This window comes from Chenopodium album, chromosome 21, assembly GCF_948465745.1.
Source record: "Chenopodium album chromosome 21, dcCheAlbu1.1, whole genome shotgun sequence".
Lineage (NCBI taxonomy): Eukaryota > Viridiplantae > Streptophyta > Magnoliopsida > Caryophyllales > Amaranthaceae > Chenopodium > Chenopodium album.
The window spans coordinates 2,767,525-2,786,257 of NC_137854.1; the positions used below are offsets into that span (position 1 = coordinate 2,767,525).

At 33.7% G+C, this 18,733-nt stretch overlaps 2 protein-coding genes across 5 annotated transcripts; both read left to right on the plus strand.

Annotated features, from left to right (window-relative positions):
- Positions 1-1,684: 1,684 nt before the first annotated feature.
- Positions 1,685-6,055, plus strand: LOC145601096 (uncharacterized). Of its 4 annotated transcripts, XM_081657028.1 has the most exons (11): positions 1,685-1,899; positions 2,033-2,132; positions 2,552-2,635; positions 2,726-2,842; positions 3,035-3,709; positions 3,795-4,102; positions 4,195-4,294; positions 4,370-4,429; positions 4,713-4,796; positions 4,911-5,027; positions 5,509-6,055. In XM_081657028.1, the coding sequence occupies exons 2-11, from the start codon at positions 2,073-2,075 to the stop codon at positions 5,809-5,811; spliced, it is 1,908 nt and encodes a 635-aa protein (XP_081513154.1). In that variant the 5' UTR covers positions 1,685-1,899; positions 2,033-2,072; the 3' UTR covers positions 5,812-6,055. The 4 variants fall into 4 exon arrangements, with proteins under 4 accessions (XP_081513154.1, XP_081513156.1, XP_081513157.1 ...); XM_081657030.1 differs by having other exon boundaries at positions 1,685-2,132; positions 2,561-2,635; XM_081657031.1 differs by having other exon boundaries at positions 1,685-2,132; positions 2,567-2,635.
- Positions 6,056-14,744: 8,689 nt separating this feature from the next.
- LOC145602052 (uncharacterized) lies at positions 14,745-17,546 on the plus strand. The gene is made up of 6 exons (XM_081658185.1): positions 14,745-15,136; positions 15,456-15,622; positions 15,757-16,019; positions 16,133-16,226; positions 16,349-16,460; positions 17,147-17,546. The coding sequence occupies exons 1-6, from the start codon at positions 15,123-15,125 to the stop codon at positions 17,328-17,330; spliced, it is 834 nt and encodes a 277-aa protein (XP_081514311.1). The 5' UTR covers positions 14,745-15,122; the 3' UTR covers positions 17,331-17,546.
- The last annotated feature ends 1,187 nt before the right edge of the window (positions 17,547-18,733 follow it).

Here is an 18,733-nt window from a genome sequence, read left to right on the forward strand (position 1 = left end):
TATGATAAGCTTTAAAAGGTTATAATAATAATACTATCCCACTCACTGATTAGTGACGATGACATAGTTGCATTACAGCATTAGTACTAATGACCCGAATTTCCCTTATTTTTGGCGTGTCGACGTACGGACTACGGAGAAACAATATCTTCATACACAATTTTGTATTAATGCAATTAATGATTAGATTAAAACCACTAGAAAATAGCCACAATTAAATAGAATTCTTAAGCTAAAGACTAAAGAGAGACTAACTCGGGATGTGTTCTATTCATTTGAGTTTTACTTATACTCAGTTTGAATTTATCTTATACTTCGTATGAACTATTAGTGCTATTTAGGCGTATATTAAACTTAGAGTTTTTATCAAAACATATTTTAGTTGTAATTTAATTTTTAGAACTTATTTTGGTTGTAAATTCTTCTTGTATAAGTTAGTATATGATTCAAATGAAGATTAATTTGTTATTTTTTGCACAATGATTCTTGTAAAGTAAGAAGTAATCTATCCATGGTCGCCAAAATAAATGATAACTTATATCCCGTTAATTCTTTTGAGCTTCAAAGCAAGTAGAGTAGAGTAGAGCAGGCCACAGCAGTTCAAAAGAACATGACCTTAAATAAACACGTTTATTGCTAATCTATAATGTGACATGGACAAAAGTACTCAGTAGGATAGGAAGTAGCAAAGAAAAGGCATAAGCTTTTGTGAAGTGGGTTAAAGTAAGAAGCTTTAGGCTTTAGGAAAAGATTATGATGGTTGGTAAAATAATTGGAGCACGCTGGGGTATTCATGATGGAACAAGGTTGGCGTCACAGTCACACACACAAAGATACACTAAAAATATGGACTATTCTTACATTGTCTACCACTCACTCACTTGTTCATTCACTCAATTTCTTTGGTAATTAAATTCTAAGGAGTACTATTATCATATCTTAGCAGCTTTTAGCATGAGCTCTCCAAATTCCAAAGACAAAGACAATGTCTTGCCTCTTTCACCTCTCTACCCCACCTTTCTTTGCCATATCACCCCTTTTTCCACCTCTCTTTTTCATTCATTTTTCTTACACCACATTTTTATTTCTTTTATATTCCTATCAGTTTATCATTACTTACATTACATGTTCTGTTTCATAAACATCGCACCATATCATAAACATTGCACCATACATCCATACGGATTTATAAAGACTAACTTTTATGCTAGCTATTCTAAATACTAATGTAGTAGCAATTGTTAAAACTTTATTATTAGACTCATCTCGATTTATACTTTTAATATATCAATCAATCAATCAAAATTTTAATTCCATAACTAGAGTCGACTACGTGAACCAAAAATGATTATTCCGTGTAGGTTAATATAATATTTATAAATTTAATATAGTATTATGGAGTACATTTTAAGAATTATAACAAACAAAATTTATGTTAAAAAGCGTGAAACTCTAAATGGTGCAATATTTGTGAGATGAACAACATACGTGGTAAATAAACAAACATACTTAGGGTCTGTTCTGATTAATTGAACTAAAGTGAACTGAACTAAACTGAGAGAAGGAAATTAAGCAGTGAAGTGAACCGAAAATAATTTGAAGAGATTAGACCCTTAACTTAAAAAAAAAACATAAACATAAAATAGTAATGGTACTTGAATATAATACTCCAAAACCTATTGAACACCGTTTAAGTTCAATCACTTTAATTCGTCGTCTTCCTACACCCCCTCTCCCTTCTTATTCTTCTGCGATTTCAGATTTTTTTTTTTATATTTTATGTTTTATATTACAAAGTACGAAGTATAAAGTATTCATTTTGATCTTCTTCCAAACGAATATAAAAAACTAGGATCAGAAAAATTCAACAAGAAAATCAACCCACATTTTTGTTTCTGGGTATCTTTTCAACTCCATTCAAACTCTTTCCCGCTCTGTAATACATTACTCTCATTTCACTTCACAAATTTAAAATACCCACTATTCTTATTTTTCTGTAATTTATTTTGACAAAAAAATTAAAAAAGTATAGCTTAAATGGTGAAGTGCATGCTGCCCATCAAGTGAACAAGATGAACACTAAAGCTCGCACGTCTCAACAGATTCGAAAACACCCTTTGAATCGTCAAAATGTATGAATCTTCTACTTCTCTGTTTATTTTTTTATAATTTTTTTTGTTAATAATTTTTATCAGTTGATTTTTCTGTTATTCTCAACAGCTGTCATTTGAAAATTTCTTGGTGGGTTTGTTAATTTGATATACAATGTTACCATCTGAATTTTAGTTGGCAAAATGGGTATTTTGTAAATCTGGGTTTTCAAAAGATTAAATCTTTCTTTCTGGGTTTCTGCAATTTTATCTGGAAAAAGATAGAAATTCCTTATCTTTTGAGCTACAGAACTAGCAAAACATATAACTGTCTTTTTCTATTTTTATATCATTCTTATCTTTGATTTTTATTTTAATTGAAAAAATAAAAGATTTTTGCTGGGTTTTGCAGTTGATGTCATTTATAAATTTTTTTTTTCCAAATTTGGCATTTTTTACAGGAGAATAAGGTGCAGATGCAGGGAACTAGATCACCCAGTGGAAACCAAAAGAGCAAAGAAAAGAAATTGGCATTATTGCAAGATGTAATTAACATTTCCCATTTAAAAAAAAATAATTTTTTAATTATTTTTTTGATTTTTTGTTCAATTTACGAATTGGGTATTGGAATTCAGGTTGACAGATTGAAGAAGAAGCTCAGAGATGAAGAAAACATACATAGGGCCCTACAAAGAGCCTTTAATAGGCCTTTAGGTGCTCTTCCTCGTTTGCCACCTTATCTCCCTCCAAATGTAAGTGACACTGTTTTTAATCAAGTATTGGATCTATGTATTTATATATAGATTAATGTTTTCGTTTCATTTGATGATTGTTGGATGAAATTGAGCTTAAGTTGTTTAATGATGATTATAATTTTGAGTGTTTCTGTGGATTTTTAAACAAATTGTGTAATTTGAATTGCTGAGGGGCTGTTATGTTTTCAGACACAGGAGCTTCTTGCAGAGATTGCTGTTCTGGAAGAGGAGGTGGTTCGGCTCGAGGAGCAGGTTGTGACTTTCAGGCATAATTTATATGAGGAAGCTGTATTCATTTGTTCAAAGAGGAAATTGGAGAGTCCTGTGGATTACTACGAGCGAATATTGAGTAGATGTTCATCTAAAGATGAGCATTCTGATTCAGAGATATCTCCTATATCAGTTGCCAGAACGGCGTCAACTTCATCTGACATTGTGTCTGATCGTTCTTCGCTGTCACTAGCTAGAACCACCTCAACGTCATCTGACATTGTTTCAGATCAAACAGCACAAAATTCTAGTGATTTGGTTAATAGGAAAGGTGTAGTGGAGGAACCTAATTCGACTGCAGATTCTTTGGAAAATTGCAAACAGAAAGAAAATAAAACACTATGCAATTCCAATAGGAATACAAATATTAAAACACGTCATATTAGGCGAAATTCTGGTGATTTGATGAATGGGAAACAAGGTTTGAGTAATCATGATTTTTCCTTGGAGTTAATGAAGAAGGAGAAAGGAGAAGGTGATCAGAAGTGTTCTATTAACTTCAGAAACATAGAATTCTCAGAAAGGAAACTTTCCAGAGTCAAAACACCGGCTAAGAAGTCTTCTTTCAAGCGTCAACCATCTCAGAAACAGCAGGTATATTTGTCTGCGGTGCTAGTTAGAAGTTGGAACATCAAACATGTTCTATACTGTTGTGATTCTGACATTGTTTGTCTTTCAGCCAGTAAACAAAGAATTAGGAGGAGACAGCGAACCAAACAAGATCTCAGAAGATATATTGAAGTGTTTGTGTAGCATTTATATGAGGATGGGCACAAACATTGATAAAGGAACTCAATTGGACACATCGCCTTTATCATTTGTTTCTCGACCAAAGAAGAAAGATTTGGAGTTTCAGGATCCTTATGGAGCTTCTGCAGAAATAAAGGCTAGAGATATTGGTGCTTACAAGAATTTCTGCTTAATTGATGCTATCTCATTTGATCTTAAACGGAAAAGAAATGCTCTATTCTTGCTTCATAAACTCAAGTTAGTTGTTGCATTTCCCATATTCTCACTATCTACATTTGAATTGTTTGCCTATTGCCATTTTCACTTAGCTGTATTATGCGTGTTACCAGGCTCCTCCTTGGAAAGCTTGCCAGAGTCAGCTTGGACGGTCTTAGCCACCAGCATAAGCTTGCATTCTGGATTAACACTTACAATTCCTGCTTGATGAATGTAAGGTCTTAATGCTGAGTACTATCCTGAAACTTTTAACTTATGTGCTTTGTACTAAGGTTACATTACTTTCAGGCTTTTTTGGAGCATGGAATACCCGAGAGTCCAGAAAAGGTTGTCTTGCTGATGCGTGAGGTAGAATTTCTTGAGGCTGCCTTATAAGTTATAACTAATTCAGATATCTCCACAGATGATCATTGTTAGGCCACAAGTATTTATCGATGCAAATTAGTATACATAGAACTGTATATAAAATTCCTATTAGGTACATTTTGTATGATATTCTTTTCTGTGTTAAATGAAATATGCGAGTTTCCTGATAATAGCTTACACATATTTTAGGAATTGGTATAATACGGAGTTCTTTCACTGCAACTGTGTATAAGTAAATTTTAAACTGTTTTTGAAATTTTGATAGGCAACTATAACGGTGGGAGGCCAGAGAATGAATGCGATCACAATCGAGCATTTTATTTTAAGGTTACCATACTATTTAAAACAGGTAACCGACACTTTCTTTGTTTCTATCTCCCAAACTGAGGTCAACTCGGTGTTTAGTAAATTAGCATCCAAGGATGTCATGTATACTGACTTTGCTATACCTTTTTTTCAACAGGGTGGCAGGAAATCTGCCAAGGGTGATGACCTAAAGGCAAGCGAGATGTTTGGTTTGGAGTGCGTAGAACCATTGGTCACGTTTGCCTTATCCTGTGGAAGTTGTTCATCTCCTGTTGTAAGTTTTCCTATCTCCTTAGCATTTGATTTAGAAAATAAGTACTTGTAGATACCCATGTAAAATTGATTATTGCAACAGTTCTTTAACATTTGCATGAAGTTGTAGTGAAACTTAATTTATTGGTCCCAAACTTGGCAGATATGGAGAAAATATACTCCCTTCATCCCAAATTTCCATATTAATATGCACACTAGAAATTTGATTAAGGGGAAAAAAGAGAAGAGCATAATTTGTGGGTGAGTGTTGGGCCCAAATTTAGAGAAAAAGTAGAGAAAAAAAAAAAAACTTACTGATAACAGAATGTACAGAGTAATACAGGACATCTAAAAATGGATTAGGTATGCAACTTAAATGGGGACAATGGAAACTGAGTGTATTGCTAATGAGGTCTCTTAATAGAACATCATAGCGCCAATCATTCCTTCTTATGTTGCAAATTCTCCCTTTGCTCATTGTGATTATGTCTTTTTAAACATAGGTGAGGGTGTACACAGCATCTCAAATTGAAAGCGAGTTGGAAGTAGCAAAGAGAGAGTATCTCCAGGCGGCAGTTGGAGTGTCAAAGAATGACAAGCTCTTAATACCGAAGCTGTTGGATTGGTATCAACTTGACTTTGCGAAGGATTTAGACTCATTGGTTGATTGGATTTGTCTCCAGTTACCTGATGAGCTTAGGAAAGAAGCATTTAGCTGTCTTGAAAGAAAAGGACAAGTAGCGCTTTCAGATTTAGTAGAAGTGGTACCATATGATTTCAGTTTCAGGTACATTATACATCCATAACTTTTTTGTGCAATTTTAGATTTCATTTTCAGCCTCTGGAGCAATTATTAGGCCTGTAATTTACAAGCACAAAATTACACAGAAGTATATAGGATTTTTTTTTGTTATTATATCAAATTCTTTTTTTAGTTGGATTTTGTGAGGCTGCGAAGTAGGTACCTCTATATCTCCACAAACGAAGCCTCTGTATTGATTTGATTATTTCATTTGATATATGTAATTAGTTTCTTTTCGATTGCCATTTTACATCATTTTCTGTCGAAGTTATGATTTATTATAAAATCAGATGTTCCTACCCAATGTATAATTAAAACTGCCAGCAGAGAACAGTCTATAACTGAAAATGATGCATACTGATTATTTTGTCAATTGATTGTCACTGAGAACTTCTGAATATGCAAAACACGAACAATATTCCCATGAAGAGTCAATGCAACCATGTTCAAAGGCCACTGGGGATCTATAGGGGATTCGGGGTTGAAAAAGAATCAGTAATGCAGGAATTGTAACAATGTAGCATAGTAAACATACTACTCTCTGTATCAGAAACAAGAGTAGTCAGCCTGTACGAGCTATTCTCTTACAAAATCACGTATACAGCTACGAACTCACACGAGATAGAATACATGTCTCTTTGGCTGACTGGTTAGCTGCACCAAATCTGTGCATCCAGCATCCTGCAGACGTAGTTGTATCTTCAATACCACCAGTCCACAATCCACTTCATTTTGGACCGGCAATGCCTTTATTTGTTCCTACAATCCTACCAGCCCATCAGGCTAACATACCTACAGTTTTGCCTAATAAATTAAGGATGCCATCAGAGAATGTGTGGACATTACGGCGATCTAACAATGATTTATAACACGAAATTCACAATAACTATCTTATAATTCTCGTGTCTCATCCATGTGCATAGAAAACATACGGAGTACTAAATATTATCCTACTGTAACTGTAACCGACCATTCTTCCATTTGTGGTTCCATATCTACTCAGAAAACACAAAGTATCGCTATTTATGGAAAGGTATGCACGTTAACACATGCTTTCATAATGCACAGATGCACTGAACTAGGAAGTACGGACTACTGCACCGTACTATACTGTGTTGTCTGTGTGTATAAAATGTTCACTTGGATACTAAATAAACAGCAGGATTTCAAAATATTTTTCATTTATCTTTCTTTGAGCCTTGGGCTCAAGCCCATGTCTGAGGGCCCAAAGAACGACATGGAATAGAAAATGTATTGAAGAAAACACTACTAAGCCTCTAAGACCATCTCCAATGGTTAGACTCAAGTTTGAGTATTGAAATACAAAATGAGTCGTGTTTTTACCTCCAATGGTGATATCATACCCACTTCTCAATTTAGCAACTCAATGAAGTCTAAATTCTCAATGGTGAGACTCTCTAAAATATACAAATGTCAGTTTCAATTTATGACCCATCAATTATTATAAGATAAGATTAAAAAATAATTAAAAAATAAATTATAAAATATATTATAATAATGACAAGGGCCCACACTTTTTGTCAAATGAGACTCAAAGTTGAGTATCTAAACTTAGCAACTTTCTTTTGGAGTTGCTAAGTTTAGATACCAACTTATTGGTATACATTGCAAAAAATACGCTCTCCATCTTAAAAATACTCACTTGAGTCTCACCATTGGAGAGAGTCTAAATATTTGTGTTTGTTTAAGGACAAACAAACAGATCATTGCAAATCTTTAGTTGCCTCTAAGTAACACTGTTTCCTACCTGAATACTACTCTGCCTGTTCTGATTTATTGAACTGAGCTGAACTGAAATAAACTGATTGGAGTTGAACTAAACTGAACTGATTGGAGCTAAACTAAACTAAACTGAACTGAAATTAAGCTGAAAAGAACATGCCCTTACCCTTTCTAGTCTAACTTGCTCTACTTTCACTTTTGCACTATACTTTGTTTATGTTCTTAGCTAATTTTCAGCTTCACTTTTCAAGAACGATTTGGAATGACAATTCAAGTTAGCCAATCCCAAAACCTTTAAGATTAAGGCTTTGTTGTAATAGTAGTAGCAGTAATGGAGTTGGAGTTGTTATACTTACATTATGACAAACCAATCAAGGTTGTAGCTTAATTTGTGAGCTCACCACGCATCACTGTCTAACTGGCCGTCATAGGTCGTTGGGCTACTTGCATATTACAGTAATACCACTTCAATTGATGAAACTGTGGTCCAATTAACAATAAAGAACATTGTTGCTGGTGGTCCTTGACCCCAAAGTCACATATATTATCCTTTCATCCGATGGTTGATCTTCACAATGGCTACATAAATTATGCTGCCACCACGGCGCTGATCACCATCCACCAAGCCGTTATGCGAATACTCTCGTATGGTATAAGTTCTCTGCTATTCTGAAACGATTAAAGTACATGAGCTGAGATAGAAATCCAAGCTTCTATTGTTCCATTTTCTTGCTAAATCATTACTCCATAGTATGAAACATAAGAAGTTAAGAACACGTAACATAGTTTATGTTACACATATTCTCAATTACGTATGAAATATATGTAGTATCAAACTTTTCAACTTTTATAAATCAGATATATCTTCAAAATAAAGTATTGGGTTGAACATAGAATAAGGAACCGAAGAACACAGAAAGGCAATATATGGAAAAAAGGCATTCTTTTGGTTGTAAAATCGTCTGACTTCAGGGCATCATTTATGGTAAAGGTATGGGAGAAGAGGTCAAAGATCCTTTAGTATAAGTTGCACGCTATCCAAATTCTCCCTCCATTCCTTATTGTTTGCAACATTAGACCCAAAAAACTCTCACAAAAAGCAGGTTTATGTTCCGAAGGGTAAAGGACTAATTTTTCATGGTTAAAACCAACAATTTTGCACGACAAGCAGATTGAGTTATAGGCGTTAGAAAAAACTTCTTACCCCTTAGAAGATTCAATAGCTAAGATCTGTGATCAGGCACGCTTTCTTTAAACCAACCCAAATTGTGCATTCAATACCAACATTAATTAAGCTTTGTTCAATCTGCTTAATCCAACGATCGATACATAGCTAACATAAGGATCTTATATGCTCATTTTTACGGAATTTCTTCAATTGGTCTGAATCACACAACTAGATTGCGTCTAAGCATAATTATTCTAGGATTTAGTTGATTAACATAAAGGCACATTTAATTGAGATTCTAATATGTACAATTATATACTAGTATGTATGTACGTAATGTGTTACGTAATAGTGCGATACGTAAGCCACATGCAAGGATGGTGGTGTAGGGTAATTAAAGATCTGCTTTGTCTTGCTATTTTCCCTGCATTTTTACGAGTGAATAAAATAAGGAATCCAATGTATGTATGTAGTATGAAATTTTAACTTCTTCAAAAGTATAAACGGATAATAACAGAATATATTGATAACGACCATACACAGTAAGTAGTATAGTACTATTCTTGCAAATTGGCTATTTATTTATTTCAGGCTTCAGCATCACTCACAATACACTTGATAACAACTCAAAGAAAAACGAAGTAAATGTTTCCCTTTCACCTTTCTCACCTTAACAATTTTCCTTTTAAACGAAGTAATGTACATAATCCCTCTGTCCCTAAATTACATTCTTACTTCTTTCTATTATGTAAGGAATAAATGCTAGAAGACCATTTTCACTAGAGTGAATAAGAGAGGGAAAAATGAGTAAGTGAAAAGACAAACGCATAGTTTTGATAACTACGCGATCATACATTACTAGTTATCAACATGATTAAACACTAGTAAGCACTCGGATTATATGTTGTCAACATATCCACAATTGTATTTGCTTCCCGATTCCACTGGATAAATGTGACTTTTATTCTAGAAGATTTAATTAATGGACAACTCAGTTCAACATTAGCTCATGCCAAAATTAATTTTTCATCCATTCCTTTTGCAAGGATGTCATCTCCCAGTCATATATGATAAGGATTTCATTAATTATAGCTCTTTATTTTTATGCAAATGTCTATAATGATAAGAACAGAAATAATGATATGAAATAAAGTTATAAATTTTGTGGTACTACGAAGGGAAGGGATAAGGCTACTTAAAGGGGGACTTCATTAGGGCAAACATGCTGGATATATATATATATATATATATATATATATATATATATATATATATATATATATATATATATATATATATATATATATATATATATATATATATATATATATATATATATATATATATATATATATATATATATATATATATATATATATATATATATATGTTTTATAATTTAATTTGAGTCCAAAAATTGAAAAGTATTGTATTAAATTCTCTTTTATACAAAATACCACATATAAATTATATATGAAGCACTCAACATCAATTAAAAATGTCGAGATATATATAAAATAAATACTCCGTAGCTGCAATAATATGGTATATGGAGTAGAATAAATCTAAAATAGAAATAATAGAAAAATACATAAAATGCACACGCATATCTTGATTAATTCTTGATCAATTATGGCAAGAGTGATAGAGCAAGTGACTATAGATGAAGGACCAGCGTGATCAAGTTGATTAAAAGGAAAAACTGAAAGTAATGGGCTAATGGCATACAGAAGATTGCTAGTCATTGGCACTAGCGCAAGTTGAGTAGAACAATTTGATAAGACAAAATACAAATAGTAATATGTAAATCGTCTGGTTCTCAAGAAAATGCTAAATTTAGGTCATGGATTTTAATTCTATATTCAGAGCCATGAATAACTCATCAGTATGTAAGCAACTAGACAAGTTGCAATTCTTCTTTATATAATACATATACAATACGAAGTGCTTGCACTATTTACTACCAGTACTTGATTAACTTTGCTCCTATAAAGAAACAATCTTTATGTCTTTATTCTTTACACAGTAAACTTCTTAACAAAGGAGGAATAAGGGATTGGACACCTGTAAATTTTCGAGAGAATTTTTTCCTATTCATGACGACGAGTACAGCCTTTTTATCGATTGAGCATATTCTTGAGGCTCTTTTTTGATTGGTAAATTAAAAGACCATGCTATTGTCAAAAAAAAAAAAAAAAAAAAAAAAAAAAAAAAATAAAATAAAATTAAAAGACCAAATAGTTACACTTTATTACTTCTTCAGTTTGTTAAATATTGCACAATATGCACCAAATAGTTACACATTTTCTTTCAACCGTAATTTTTTACTCTTATACAGAAAGTAATTAATTACTCCCATGGTGCAATATAGAAAAAAGGAAAAAGTATTTAATGAGAAAATAAAAATACTAGTAACTAGATATTAACATAAAACAAAAATTAGATTGATGAATGGAATTCCAATAAAATAACGTCTATTTTCAAGGGGCAATCTATCTACTACGGAGGAAGTATTGTTGTCTTCTAAATACTCCGTATTGTGTATCAGAGGTTCAGGGCTGTATGGAATAACATCTACAAGTAGTGATCTAGAACATTTTTCAATAGGTCCCCAAAATTCCCAAGACATCCATAACATGCAAACAAGCATTTTGAACATTAAAAAAAAAAATGGTTACCCTAATCTCATAAAAAAAAAATAAAAAAAGAAAGAAAGAAAGAAAAAAAAAGTGTACTACTAGTATTTACCAATTTCCACCAATATCAGTTACCAACTCTTGGGATTAGTGGCTTGGCGTTGCTAAAGCAGCAGTGGCCAACAGCAATTCTACAAACAGCATCCGTGAGAAATGTACAAATTGGTCCATCGCAAAAGGCCAATCAATAATTACAATATTAAATTCTAAATGACCGACGAAACCACAGCTAACCCTACAAGGCGAAATTTTGAGCCATAAATTTTTATTAGATCTGATTTCTTTTTTCCAATCAAAATTATCATGTAATAAAATTCATAAATGTTTAAAATAAGATAATCAACGAAAAGATACAAATAAATTAATGAAAACTATGAAAGATAAAGATCATATCAAGAAGTAATTACACAACCAATCCCTTAAACTTTAATAATTACGATTATGATGGTAGTTGTGAGCAAAAAGAACCTCTTAAGTAATACAGTACAAAGTATAATGTATTCATTCTTCATATCTCTAGGATTTATACAAAGCTTCCATAGCCACCATGATTGATTGTACAAGACAAATACAATTGCTAATTTTGTCTGTCAAACACTCCATGCATTTCAAGTTACATGCAACAATTTAACTGACACATTTGATAGTGCACAATTTTGACTATTAATATTTCTGATATATATTAGTAAAAAATTTAAATACTCCGTACTATATAGTAAATAATATTTGTTATTATATGAACTCTGTACTAATTTTTACTATCAAAAGAAGACGCATAAATAATGGGAAATCAACTTGTTGCATACGGAGTATAGCCAAAAGTCCATAAGCAAAATTTTGCTATTCAAAGTAATTACAGTAAGTAACTTCCGCATATGCAAAAGTGCAGGACCAAGCTAGTAAAAATAAAAATTCCAGTAATTCCAATTAGCATTAAATCAAAGGGTCCCAAAAAAATATGCTACAGTAATGTGAGAGTGAAGGGGATATGATCTTTTAGCTGGCAATTTGGCAAATTGACACATACACTTGTTCAATTAACCAATGATTGGAGTATGGGACCAGATAAAAGGGAAGAGCAACAATCTTAGATCTTCCGCTTTTCTTGACAGAATGACCCTAAACTAGTTCTCATTGGTCAGCGCATGTATATCCATGGTCCATCTCATGCCTTCCTTTGCTATTTGCTTAATCATCATATTTAATGCCATAACCTAATTTATTATTTGCTTCCCACCAACTACAAATCATTCCTAATCACTAGGGAAACCAACAAAACTCATACGGAGTACTTCATAATTTAATACAAAGTACTATACTATGTAAATGCAAACTTATAAACTAAGGCTCCGTTTGTTTTGATTTAAAAACACATGAAGAACTAAAACTCATTTTCTATGGAAAAATATAATTGTGAAAAGGGTTATCCTTTATTTATTAGATTATAGGAAAACATATGAAAAAAGAAAGGGGAAGGATAGAGGAGAAAACTAAAGAAGGGAGTAAAGAGGATAATGTAGCATATTTCTTCACAAAAAGTAACTTTCCACCTATGGAAAAAAAAAAATCAATTTTCCATCTTTCAACAAAACAAAGGAAAATGGAGAAATGAATAAAAATCATTATTCACCAAAAACAAACGGATCCTAAGGATTGTTTGGTTACGGAATCCTGAGGAATTTAATACCCTTATCAACAAAACAAGCACCTGAGAATGGTTTAGAAAACCTTAAGATAGTGTACACATCATTTCAGTGAAAATGAAATGACTCGAATGATTGACTGGTTGGTTTTTTCAAGTGATACATCTATCTCAAGGCCGGTTATTAGTAATTATTTTTCTTTACTTAGACTTTTTGCATCTATATCATTAATATCACACCAGAACCAGAAGGCATATTTCTTTACAGTTATGATTGAGAGTAATACAGACGAGTATTAAGTTTTAACAATGACACCAAGTGTATTTCCTTAGGGGCAGAGATATATCTTCCTGTCTTCCATATTACGCGAAGCCAAAAAAAAAAAAAAAAAAAAAAAATCAAAATCATCCTACCTCAAACAACAAACTCCAGCATATAAACAGCTAGTTTTTACCAGACTTACTTCAGCATCTTGCCAAATATATCATCTTACAGCTATTTTCAATTGCAAATAAAATCAACAATCATAAGGTCTACTTTTCCGGGATCTCTATATGCCTGACTCCAGTTTTTATCTGTCTATCATACAATCATGTATGCAAAAGAATATGCTCGTCTGGAAAGGAAAAGTCTATTAAAGAAAATAAGCACTAACCCACGCACATAACGTACTTGGGCATAAGAGGAACTGTAAGTTGTCCGTGTCACTGGAGACTAGCAAATGGCAAGCTCCTAGGTCTAATATAAAGAAAACAAAAAACTAGCAAACTTATCCATACATATTGTGTAGCTAGGTATATGAGGAACAATATCAAGCCCATGTAGCTCGAGGTTAGCAAATGGCATGATTCTAGCATTCAATTTGCCGCTTTACTGACTCCAAATGCTATATTCCTCTATGTTGCGGCTCTTACATGTTAGTACCTAGCATTCTATATGCAGCTAAAAGTTAAATAAAATTTAAGATGTTTCTTAGTACTCTCGGCTGGTCGACCCTCTAAGATAATACTCCGATAAATGTTGTGATGAGTTTACACTTCGTACATCCCTAAAGTATAGATCTAGTACAACTAGTTCAATGCTGCCAGAAGCATATCATATCGTAATGATTAATTGGCTTGATATGGCAATCAAGTAGACAAATATAAGAAACTTTTAATGTCCAATTTGCAACTTGCCTTAGTGGCAATACTAGCCATAGGATAAAGGTAGGGTGAGAAGAACACTTCATCACCATCTATCTGGAGTACAATGCTGAATGCACCCCAGTCATGTTGTTCCAAGCCTCTAATGTAGGGTCCACATCGGCTTTTACACAAGGTTAAAAGGGTGAAAAGGCATCGAAATCTCTAGAGAAAGAAACTACTGCTAGAACTCAATTACAGAAATACTTACGGATTCTAATTTCTGAATTCTGATTATGTTATATATTGGACCCCTGTCACCCATAGAGTTCAATGTCAAAAACAAGGTAAAAACTAAATAAAAACGAGCTTAACATGGAAGTTCCTATAAGTGGGGTGTGCTGAAAATGATTTCCCACCAAAATTACTATACAACAAAACTCTACCATAACTTGGATTTGTTGTATGGACCCTGACGTGCATAAATAACGGACCAATCATTTAATGTACTCATCATGTACACAAAGACCAAGAAAAACAGTGGAATTATATGTTTTTTTTCTTTTCTTTTCCTTTTTTGGACCAAATAAGCTGATAAAAAGTAAAAAATAGCTAATCTTTATCAAACACTAAAGAGAGGGACCACCTATGACAATTCACCACCATAACTAGGCAGCTTGGTAACTGGTAAGAGGTGGGAGTATCAATATGTAGCTGACCAAAAAATATAATTCCACCAAAAGAATATGGATCTCATGTCAACTGAATAAATCTGGGGTTTTGAGAAGAAGGGAAAAATAATAGAGCTAACATTCAGTACATCGGAACTGCGAGAAGATTAAACATATACGTCATCTCCAAATAATTGCAGTGCTAACTAGTGTAGTCTTTCTGGAGGAGGCAAGCTATAACACCGACAAACAACTTCAGTTGGGTTCTACATGTCTTCTTCATCGTATCTTCTAGATATTACTTCCTTTGTTCTATAATAAAATTTCTAATTTACTTTAGCAATGTCTAATATAGAGCTCTTACTGTTGTAATTCTGATAATTTTTTTATTTATCTTTTTATTAAAGTGTTTTTCAAAGCAGAAACAATAATATTTATACTTTTCAAACATTAATTAATAAAAAATTATTGATTAGAGAAAGTCAAACAAGAATTTGATAAAAAATGGAAGGTTAATAATGCTAGTTTTTGCTACAAGTAATAACCTCCTTCCCCCACTCCTCTCCCCAAACTTTCCTAGCTTCATTCCTTAACAGTTCTTAGGGCAGATAATTTGGCAGAAAGGGAGATGCCAAACTCAAGCAGTTTCTCCTCAACAAACTCCAAAGGCATTGCTGCCATTGTTGGAGTAGGACCGAAACTTGGAAGATCCATTGCCCGAAAGTTTGCTCATGAAGGCTACACAGTTGCTATCCTCTCCAGGGATTTAGGCAGGCAACCTATTTAATTCCAATTATATTATGTATCTTGTTCTCTTTCATTAAATCTTTTTGCTTCTTGTACTTTTTCAGGTTTCTCCAAATAAATCTTTAGAAATTATTGTTTTTCTATGGTTTTGGATCAGGGAGGCTATCGAGAATTGCAGAAGAGATAGCAAGGGAAGAGAAAGCTCAAGTCTTTGCAATAAGAATTGACTGCTCGGATACGATAAGCATTAGTGAAGCTTTTGAAGGGGTTCTCTCTCTTGGATATGTTGAAGTGTTGGTCTACAATGCTGCATACCAACCCCTTCCTTTGCATCCAGCCAATTTCACTGAAATTCCAGTCAATTCTTTTGAAAAATCACTCGCAGTTTCATCTGTTGGTGCCTTCCATTGTGCTCAGCAGGTAATCCTCACAAAAACTTGATCTAAATCTCCTCCTTCCTCTCGCTCCCTCTCTCTATCTAGGTTTTGAATATATGTGAAGATTAATGGAAACTACTTGCTGGCATGGGTTAGATTCTTCCGGGTATGGTGGAGAGAGGAAGAGGGACAATACTCTTCACAGGCTGTTCAGCTTCACTCAATGGCATGTCTGGCTTCTCAGAATTATGTATGTATTACAATAAATCCTTGCTAATTAAAGTTTGGAGTGTTTGATGCAATTACTATAAAGAATATTAAATTGCATGTATAGTTCATAAATGTTCCATGAATTTATTTGTTTGAATAAAGGTTGTGGGAAGTTTGCGTTAAGAGGATTATCACAATGTCTGGCAAGGGAATTTCAGTCACTGGGAATACATGTTGCTCATGTTATTATTGATGGCTTGGTCGGAGCACCAAGGTAAGTAGTGCGACTTGTTCATCCATTTCAATAGGATCTCAAGTTCAGACTTTCACTCCAATCTCGATTAATTTTGGTAATATTTTATGGTGGTTTGAATATATTAACCTGTTTTTAAATTGTTAGATTTTTCGTTGATTAAGAGCATTTTATGGTAAGAATGGCCAAGTTTTCTCTCCATTCCATTCTATCTTCCTATCCTCTCTTCTACAGTTCTACTCACCCCTCCCTAGCTTTGCTAGCAGTGAAGAGTGAACTAAACAAAGAGAATCTAAGCTGGTTTCCAATGAAATTGAAATTCAAAACAAAATGTTTTCTTCAGAATCAAACACAGCCAAAAACACCAAAGGCATACAAGATGAAGAAAATCCTCAAGTCTCACACTTTAAAATATTTCATTTAATTCCCCAAAAGCAAAACTTAAAATACAATATCGCAAGCTAGGCCAATTTGTTGACTAGATCAAGAAAATTTTTACAGTGTTTAATAAAGAACGTAGATTAATCCAAAGAGTATAGATGTATGGGAGTGTGTTCAGCAAAAACGATGCAAATCAAATGAACTTCAGTGTTAATCTGAGGCAGCATGATCTATACAACAAATTAGGGAACATCAATTCACTAGTTGAATCTTATTGATGGCTCTGTAGATTCGATAGATTATGAGGTTGGTGCAAAATTATGCAGGGTACCAAGTATATTGCAGAGAACAAATGTAGGGGAGCAACAAAGTGGAGTAGGATTGGCAGCAGACGGCTTGATGGACCCCGATGCTCTAGCTCAAACCTATTGGCACTTGCATCTACAAGATCGTTCAGCTTGGACACAAGAGATTGACCTTCGTCCCTCCACTACCTTTAGGTTCTTCTAGCACAAAACAGTCCTTGCACCAGTCATGCAACTAGTATGTTTTACCCAATTTTTACGTCCATACAGTGTTTACTTTTCCGTCTCAAGGGATAGACGGAGTGGTATTTGATCCAGCAAAAGGGGATACTAGGACTTTTTTGTCATTAATTAGTCAGTCATCTGGCAACCATTAAGGTTCAAATCATAGTTTGGCATTGTGTTGATTTGGGGAAGCTAAGGAGTAATATCTAAAATCTGCATAATGCCAAATCTTGAGTTGAAACCATGGAGACAAACGTGGATGGATAAGAAATGCTTTGATTAATATTTTTATGTTAAAACTGTGTGTATATGTTTTAGCTCTCTTCTTTGGTGGAAGATTTTGTATGCATGTCCAATAAGCACAATTAATTATAATTTCTTCATGTTAATATGTGAACACTTTTCTTGATTATATATCCAAGTTATGTAGCTTGGTTTAATTTCCCAGTGAATGTGAATGCCAAACTAATTCCTCCATACATATTATATGTAAAGAAGCAGATCCTTTATCCCGTCCTATGCGCCTTAACCCTAAACAGCTGATGCCAGAATTCTATCCCAAACAAGAGGTTGAAAACCAGACCAACCTGTTGCATACCCAGCACTTCTCTTGATAACGACTGCTGATGACTTGGGCTGAGTCTAAGGACGGAGCATACTGCCAATAGACTAAGAGAATTTTGGTTAGCTACAAACTAAACTGGTTGGAAGTAAGTTTTTTTTCCCAATTTTACCCCTAGGTTGTTGGCATTGGCAAGTGCTTTCTGAATCACTATGTCTTAAAATGCCACGTTAAAGCCTTAGGGAACTATAATAATTGAGAAGGCGAATCTAGTAAAGTCTATACTGGCCCTAAAAATAAGGATCTAGCTTAAACAGTGGAACAGAGTGAAAATGGAGCATACAATGGGGGCAAGAGTTGCATGGAAGATAAGGAGACTTCGTGTTGTAATAGAGGACACAAACTTATTGTAGCCTAATTAAAGCTTAACGGCCCCGCCAATTTCTTTTCGATATCTGACAAGAAAATTCACTCCAGTATCATTCAGAAGGTCGAATTGTTGTTATTGGAAAGTGAATGGATGGAGGTTAAGGTACCATGTAGTCCGGTCAAAAAGGGAAGTTTAGAAATGAGTCAGACAGTGATATTTCTATGAAAGGTCCAAGGCCGTCATTTAGTGGGGACTTAGCCCTATCATGTGCATCCTGCAACAAATTCAAGTTCTCTGTTTCCAGCCTTGTCCAATGTCCAACACTTCCACATCAAATATCCAATTATGAAACATCTCAAAAAGTGTGGACACGACATGATGATGTTAATTGTCTGCTCACCAATAATTCTAAATTCTTTTTTACAGTGTTGTTCTTACTTAAAATGTTAAC